At 32.2% G+C, this 9240-nt stretch overlaps 1 protein-coding gene across 1 annotated transcript; it reads right to left on the bottom strand.

The window, feature by feature from the left end:
* Window positions 1-4422: 4422 nt before the first annotated feature.
* Window positions 4423-8403, bottom strand: LOC119667102 (uncharacterized protein K02A2.6-like). Its single transcript, XM_038076388.1, has 2 exons — window positions 7688-8403; window positions 4423-7189 (listed from the first exon to the last, which is right to left on the bottom strand). Exons 1-2 carry the CDS (start codon window positions 8401-8403, stop codon window positions 4423-4425), a joined length of 3483 nt encoding a protein of 1160 aa, XP_037932316.1.
* Window positions 8404-9240: the final 837 nt, after the last annotated feature.

The raw sequence follows: 9240 nt of genomic DNA, 5'->3' as shown, positions 1-9240 counted from the left end.
TATACCCATACCTTTTAATAATATAAATCTTGACGCTTTGGTAAAGAGTCTTTCAATGTCTTTGCAATATAATTATAGGGAAGTCAGCATTATTGTGAGCACAAAAGATTTCCAAGACCCTATTTTTACATTGAATGTTACTTAAGACATTATTTATTTATCCTTAAACTTCAACACAACATTTATTAATATTGTCTCTGACTAAGTAGTGTAGAAATTAAACATTTACAATAATATTACACCATATATGTTAGAAATACGTTTTCTTATCAACTTCCATAGATATGAAAAAAATAAAAGATCAACAAACACAAAAGAAAAAAAAATAAAGCAATAACTATATACAAATAGCAAATTTTTAATGAACTCTATATACTTCTTAAGTTCACATATGCTTTAATAAATACCAAATAATCAATAACTGCAAATTGAAACGTATAAGTCAAGTACGGCTTAGAGTCCGTTGGCTAATGAACACTGACTCTGAGTTTCAAATTTGGCAGGGCACGAGTTCAACGCTTGGTTCTTGCAGTCTCAAAAAATTATTTACGAATAATTATATAGAAAAAATAATTTCAAAACTACTGTTGATAGTTACATGATAATACTCGAAACAGCTGTATGATCACCCACAAATTCAATTAATTAAAAATAATGAAATTTTGTTGTTATAATTCACTACTGTTAATTTATTAAAAAACTGGTTCTAATCAGAAAATAGTTTCTTTCGTCATAATTGACTTTGACATAAAAAAGAATTTAAACTTAATACTATATGGAGTTATGGGGCCCAATTATGGGGTACTGCAGCAGACTCAAACCTGGCAATTATTCAGCGTTTCCAATCTAAAACATTGCGGATGATCACAAATGCACCCTGGTATATAACGAATGAACAGCTACATAAACAACTACATGTTCGGACAATCAAGGAAGAAATAGCCAGTATTTTAAAGAATTACGCTCATCGCATATATATGCACCCAAACCCGCTGGTGACACACCTGATGTCCCCTTCCAACACTTTTACAAGGCTAAAAAGGAAAACATCTAGAGATATTTTAGATATGTATATGTAAATCACACACTGTTACTTTAAATATATATGGATATGTCACTGGGCATAGTCCATACGTGTCTTTCTTTTTTTTAGATTGTAATAATTATTATTACGATTTATAATTATACATTATTACTTATTGTCATTCATACCTGACAGATTGTAATAAAATAAATGGATCTCAAAAAAAAAAAAAAAAAAAAAAACTTAATACTAGATTCGCATCAATGGTTAATAGACAGTCATATATATATATATATATTAAGGTGTTAACATTTTCAATCATTAAAAAAAAATTTTAAGCTACCTATAACAACCAAAATTATCTTTGGCGTGAGTATACATAAGTGTAGACATACGTTTTATACAAAAAACGAAAACAGCTTTTGTTTATGTATATAGACAAAAATGTTTTGATATGAGCATAGATCTCCATGGGGGACTGTAAAAGGCAACAACATCTACCAAAACATTTACAACGACAAGTCATCGACAAAAGCCTCACTTGCGAGTGGCAGCAAAAATAGATGGAAATAACTCCAAAATAGGAAATTGAAGTGAAATCGCACGTGAGCATGCCATGGTTTTTGCTTTATTAATTTCGATAGCTGCAAGGATATCAAGGATATCAAACAGAACAATACGCAAATTCCGGCAATGTTGCGTATACGCCACCGAAGCACATACGTGTGTTTCATTGGAGCACAGAAATCACAAACGACGCTTACTTTTTATTACAAAATTTCTATTTATGCGTTAAATTTATTGCCTTTTGAAATCAGTATCTTTACATAGACTAAATGAGAAGAAAAAAACTCAAATCACGTTACTATTTGCTGCTGATAATCAAAAATAAATATTTTATCAACAAAAATTTACGACCTGCAGCGTTTCTCTAGCAACGTTACAACGCACGGTCTGCGCTTCATATTATGTGTTTTCATTGCTGTTTGAAAGCAGATATGTTTTTGTCTATCATAGTGCTATAATGGTGCATATACATATATATATTGTACTATGCAATACTTGTATATATGTGTGAAGAAATCTTCATATTCAACTTTACTCCTGGTTTCATTGTAGTTAAACACACAAGTTGATAGGATTATTTACTTGAATGAAACTGCCGCTTCTGTTGATTTTAGCTAAATTGCCGGCGTATCATAATATCTCATCTTTTTATAAAAACAGGATAAATTTCCATAGATCATGTGGCGCCTAGAGTGAAGTGGGCATATTTTCTTTTATATGCTTAAGTATTTTTTGTGTACTTTTGTGTGTTTCTAGAAGGAAAATTGGTTTTTGCAAGCTTTTATATAAGTGGTTAGATTAGATTAGAATCCCCGCCATACAAATGAAGTACGTAATGAAGCCCTTTGGGTTACACAAACGAAATTCTTTATTTAACCTTTAAGTTGAAATTGTTAAATATATTAACCACATTAAGCACATTCAATTTTATTCCGCAGAATAACAATTTTCGTTGAAATTAAGGATCGTAAGTTTAATGTTTTTGTTAATTGTTTTTGATAATCAATTTGGTTTTGATGATTTTTTACTTTAATGATTCATGGTATTATATGAAATTAAATCCTTACGAGTCGTTATGTCTTAATTTATTAACAATTATTATTACTTTTCTTCGTAAAATTTGAGCTAATGCTTATACGAACAAAGTAGCTTTACTGTTAATTGCAAATGATAAAATGTGATACAAACAATATTCTGTTTATATCCAGTGATGTCGTCTTGACCCAGATCAGGGTTAGGCAGCCACAGAGAATAGGACGCAAGCTCCCACCCGCCTTTAGAACATATTCGACATTTTCTTTCCTCAAGTATGCACATCTTGTTTAGATGATAACGTAGGCCATGATGACCTGTTAGATAAGCCGCTAACAATATCGGTTCTGTTCTAAATGTATAGAAGACACATACATTTTTTGTTTTGAACCACAGTTTGATGCTTACCAGAAGCGTCAGTAGCGACTTCTTTTGACTACAAACTTGTTGTGGACCAATCTATTCTATAATAAGATAATAGTTTACAAAAGTGAGTGGCTGCTCTACTTCTTGGAAAGTAAGTGCGGCCTAGCTGCCATCGATTTCTAAGTGACCAGGAACATGGCAAGTCAAATTGTACGCAAAACGAAAAATTTTTTTTGAATATGCTAAGCTGAAAATCTTTCCTTTGTTTTTTGCACGCTTAAAAACTCTTCTTTTCTTTGCTTGATCAAACATCAGTTAGTGTCTAAAGCAATTTCTTACAATAGTGTCTATGGTCTTCCAGATGATTCACTGTGGTAAGAGGTCTCTCAAATAGTGATTATAAGTTCTTCAAATGATTTTATAGCAGTATTCTCTGAACCTCTGCATATCTTCCTGATGGAATATATATCGTATTAGATTTGAGAGAGTGCAATCAATAGTTTTGATGCCATTAGCTGGCACGTTCGCTGATTTTTGCTGCTGTTAGTTAGTATATTTGTCCATTTTTGGCGCTGTTAAAAAATTGTTTTAGCGTGCATATTTGATATTTGTTTTACCCGTTATGGTTAGTTAAAGTGGAGGGAGGAATGAATCCTCCTTTTTTAGCTAAGATAGTCATTTTATATCCACAAATCCTCGTAATGATGGGTAAAAAAACTATCAAGCTAAAACCAGCCAGAAGCATTTATTACGAGCAAAAGTCTGGTCAATGTTAAATTAAATACAACATGTGTTCTGGTGTCGTTTCTTCGAGAGCCCGTACACGCGTTACAGGAGATACTCAGGGTACGCCATACCTAGCCCCATGCCGTCATATAGTCCAGTACTTTATAAAGACAGCTATTACCGTAGCTGCTAAGCGTATCCACAGAAGAGGCGTCTAGCTAAGTCTAGCAAAGTACACAATATAGTACTTTGCAAGAAATACTTTTGATTTTCTTTAATTATACTTCTTATATAGTATATAAGTTAGAATACAGAATTCTACGAAAAATATATTTAATTGAACATTAAACATTAAACATAGGTATAACATTTTTAATATACATATATAATATATTATATATATTTTCAATATAATATATATTTTTTTAATTATATTTGAACCAGTATTTTAACTTTATTCTATAATCATCCTCAAGGTACCTTAAAGATTACTTAATTAATTATAGACCCGATTAGCCCGTTTAAAAACAAAATTATAATTTTAAAATTTTTAATCATTAAAACTATAATATTCTTGTTACACTGAGTACTTAACGACTAAATTTACATTTTATCACTTACTACTAAGAGAGATGAGTATTAACCATAATAAGGTTACCTTATAATATATTTTTAGATTAAGGTGACCATATTACAATACCCCCCCTTTACAATTGTTTCATGTTATCTTTAAATTTACGTGTTCTCAAATTATACTTGTAATTAATTTTTTCTTTCTGATCTACAATATTTTCTTCCACATTTTGACTTACAATATCTTTTGCCTTACTACCAATATTTTCCTCAACTATTGGTTCTTTAAATAATTTAGACCTATTTTCTTCCTCCTGAAAATTGTTCTTACAACCAATCATTTGATTTGCATGTCTTTTCCAGTTTTTTCCATTTTCAGTTTTAACTATATATATCTGTCTTCCTAACTTTTTAGATACATAGCCTTTTGCCCAACTTACTCGGCCTGGTATGGAATAATCTTTTACCATCACGGCCTCATTTTCTTTGAACCTATTGTTCCTCGATCCATAATATTTCTTTTGCTTGTTTTGACTTTCTTCTACTATTTTGTTAACATTTACATTTATTTCAACTTTTCTATGTGGATTAAATAAATCTAGTTTTGTCCGCAACTGCCGACCAAACATTAACGTAGCTGACGCAATACCTGTACTACAGTGTTTAGTATTACGATAATCAAACAAAAATTTATTTAATACTACATTAAAATGTCCTGAATCAACATTAAGTAGACTTCGCTTTAACGCGTTTTTTACGGTTTTAACCGCATTTTCTGCCTGACCATTAGTTGCAGGATACCCTACCGGAGTTGTGAAATGCTTAATACCACAATTCTTTAAATATATTTTAAACTCGTTGGATACAAATGCAGTTCCATTATCAGACACTAATTCATGTGGCAGTCCAAAACGTGCAAAAACATCCTGCAATTTTTCTATTACTGCCTTACTAGTTGTATTTCTACCCATGTCAATACATTCAATCCACTTGGTATGTGCATCAATTATAATTAAACACCATCGCTTAAAACATGGTCCAAAAAAATCAATGTGCACCCTACTCCAAGGTTTGTCTGGCCACTTCCATACTTTTAATTCCTGCTTAGGTGGATCTGCCCTTGTTTTAAGACATGGCTCACAACCTTTAACTGCTATTTCTAAATCATTAGTTTGTTTTGGCCACCAAGAACATTCTCTTGCCCTAGACTTCATTTTCACTATTCCCATGTGTGATGAGTGTAATAATTCCACTACCCTATGTTGTAAGCTTTTAGGAATTACAATTCGATAAGCCCAGAAAACACAATTTTGCTCATAAGATAGTTCATTCTTCTTCCTAAAATATTGTTCCATATCTACATCTGTGCATTTGCTTGGCCAACCCTTAAGAATATACTCTTTAACTTTTTGTAGCACCTTATCTTTTTCAGTCTCTTTTTTTACTAACTCTAAATCTAACTGAATTTTGTTGCTTTCTTTAACATAGTTAAAATACACATCAGACTCTAACCATTTATTTTCACAGTAGATTTTGGACGGAAATCTTGAAAAGTAATCTGCTACATTTTGTGTTGATCTGATATGCTCAACCTGAAAATTGTAACCCGACAATGCTAACGCAATACGTTGTAATCTGTTTGCCGCCATCTGCGGTATACCTTTTTTAGGATTAAAAATATACTGTAAGGGTTTATTATCTGTCACAAGTATAAATTTACGTCCATATAGATATTGGTGAAACTTGGTAACACCAAACAAAATAGCTACTGCCTCCCTATCCAATTGAGAGTACTTTCTTTCTACTGGCTTCAAAATTCTTGAAGCAAATTCGATTGGCTTTTCAACACCGTCTGGCGCTACCTGTGAAAGTACTGCTCCCACGCCAATCGGACTTGCATCTACTGTTAACTTTGTTCCAAACTCCGGATTAAAATGTGTCAGACATTTATCCGCTATTACTAAATTCTTTAATTTATCTATTGCTTTAGAACATTCGTTTGTCCAGACAAACTGACTATCTCCCTTCATTAAGTCATACAATGGAGAAGCTATATTTGCCAGATTTGGTAAAAAGCGTCTATAAAAATTTATCATTCCCAAAAATGCTTGAAGCTCTTTCAGATTTTTTGGATAAGCAATATCTTTGATCATCTTAATTTTTTCAGGGTTAGTATGTAACCCCTCTTTATCGATAATATGACCTAAATATTCCACTTTTTTACAGAAAAAATTACACTTTTCTAGGGATAATGAAAATCCTGCATCTTGTAAAACACTTAACACTTGTTTTACTCGTTTAACGTGTTCAACTCTATTCCCTGCTGTGATCAGTATATCATCAATAAAAACAACTACTCCCTCAATTTTTAGCAACAAATTTTCCATAATTTTTTGGAAAATTGCCGGAGCGGATGCCAACCCGTAGACTAAACGTTTATATTGAAACAACCCTTTAGTTGTTGAAATGGTGGTCAATTTTCTTGAATCTTCATCCAACTCCATCTGTTGATATGCCATTGTAAGATCTAATTTAGTGAATTCATCACCTCCCTGTAACTTTGCAAATAATTCTTCAATACGTGGCAAAGGATATTTGTCCACAATTAGGACTGGATTTACTGTTACTTTGAAGTCTCCACAAATCCTCACCTGACCGTTCTTTTTTAATACAGGTACTATCGGCGTTGCCCATTCACTAAACTCTATCGGTTCTAACACATCCATATTTACTAAATCCTTTATTTGCTTTTCTACTTTATCTTTAATTGCCAATGGCACCGGCCTGGGTTTAAAAAATTTTGGAACCGACCCTGCTTTTACTGACAACTTAACTTGTCCTTTTGTGAAACATCCTAGTTTACTGTCGAATAGCTTTGCAAACTGATTTCTTAATTCTTCACTTAATTTGTCAACAGTAACATAATTTAATTTTTTAAAATCAATTTCAAAAACATTTAAAAAATTTCTGCCTAGCAAGGCTGGACCCTCACCTTGTACTATCAAAAATCTCACTACTCTGCACAATTCTTTGTACGTTACCTGCACGTCCACAACTCCCACAGGGTTTAATTCTACACCATTATAGGTCTTCAAAATTATATTAGTCTTCTTTAGTTGATTCATATTAAAAAATTTTTTAAAATCATTTAATGAAAAAATACTAAACTGCGAACCCGTGTCCAGTTGCATACAAAACTCTCGATTTTCCACATTCACATTTATATAAATTGGATCGTCAATTTGTTTTTCTTTATTCACCAACGGAAAAAAATTTGATTCAAAAAAATTAAAATCTTTTCTATTTAGCAAACACATTTTTTTTAAATGCCCTTTCCTATTGCATTTTTTGCATTTATAATCTTTATATTTACATACACTGCTTTTATGGTTATTATACCCACACACTTCGCACTTTTTTACTTCTTCTTTTTGCATCTGCTGTCTCTCATTATCATGCTGCCATTTCTCACTGCGCTGCTGACCATGTCGTCGCTGCGGCTGCGCTGCACTGTATCGCCCGTTATTTGATGTGTTGTTTCGCATGTAAAATATTTCCTCTTTAACTGCTGCTTCTAACGGCTGTTGGCTATATTCCGCTGCTTTCGCCATTTGTACCGCTTTTTCAAAAGTTAATGTTTCTACTGACTCTAACATTAACTTGTCCTTGACTATACTTCTTTCAAGGCCCATTATAAACTTATCTCTTAACGCCATTTCAAGGTGTTCACCGAAATTGCATTGTGTAGCTAAATTTCGCAGTTTTATTGCCCAATCGTTTACCGATTCTTGTTGCTGTTTACTGGCGCCATAAAATCTGCACCTCTCAGCAAAACCAATTGTCACTGGCTTGAAATGTGCTTCCAATACCTTTACACATTGTTCATAAGTGACTTCTACTGCGTCCACCAATTTTGGACTCAATAGATTCTGTAACAGCATAAAACTCCTCTCCTCCAATGACGTAACCAGCATTGCTTTTTTTTGAATTTCGTTTGTCACTTGGTTGCAGATCAAGAACTGCTGCAACTTCGACTTATAAATACTCCACGAACCATTTTCGTGGTCAAAACTAGGTAATTTACCCAAAATTTGATTTTTTTCCACTGTGGCCATTTTTACTGGATTTTGTTTTTTTTTTTTCTCCTCGTCGCCACTATAATATTCTTGTTACACTGAGTACTTAACGACTAAATTTACATTTTATCACTTACTACTAAGAGAGATGAGTATTAACCATAATAAGGTTACCTTATAATATATTTTTAGATTAAGGTGACCATATTACAAAAACAATAAAGTATTAAAATTTAAATAATTTTTATTCGTAAGCTTTAAACCTATTTAACTTTCATTTCTGTTGAACTTCAATGAAAGCATTAATTTAACTCCTGCGTATTTATTTTTACTATTTATTTTTGCGAGCTGTAAAATACCACCTCCTTAATCACAATCAAGATAGAATGAAACTTGGAGTTATTTACTACATTTTTACTAGCAGTTTATTTAGTTAGTTGATTTATGCTTCAATTTAAACTTATCTCTCAACACCTGTCAATGTTAGTCAATTTGACTAACACTGTTAAGTACGTCTGTCCACTAATCCAGTTTCCATTTACATTGAAAATTGCAACTGCACAAGTACGACGGAAAGTATCTTTTACGACGAGAAGAACATTTTATGTTGATTGCAAGTTTACTTACCTCTCAACAGAGGATGTGCTTTTAATTATTTATGTATGAGTTTGAACTCTTCGAGTACCAGACCTTGCCTGTTGGCAGCACCCAGCTATTCATAATTTTCAAACGAACTCGTAATTTTTAATGTTTGTATATAAATTTCTTGGACTGTTAAGTCTGTAATAAAAGTTGTAATTAAATAAATACAGTAGAACGATTTCAATTCTATAATATATTATATAAAAACTAAACAAAAATAAATGAAAGAAGAAG

The sequence above is a fragment of the Teleopsis dalmanni genome, chromosome 1 (assembly GCF_002237135.1).
Source record: "Teleopsis dalmanni isolate 2A chromosome 1, ASM223713v2, whole genome shotgun sequence".
NCBI lineage: Eukaryota > Metazoa > Arthropoda > Insecta > Diptera > Diopsidae > Teleopsis > Teleopsis dalmanni.
Note: the sequence above shows the minus strand (reverse complement) of the source record. Positions and strands in the feature narration are given on the sequence as shown.

Coding starts and splice junctions, on each gene's coding strand:
- LOC119667102 (XM_038076388.1), bottom strand. CDS start 8,403: ATGGCCACAGTGGAAAAAAATCAAATTTTGGGTAAATTACCTAGTTTT. Junction 7,190..7,687: donor AAAAAGTGCGAAGTGTGTGG/GTATAATAACCA, acceptor TGACAAATTAAG/TGAAGAATTAAGAAATCAGT.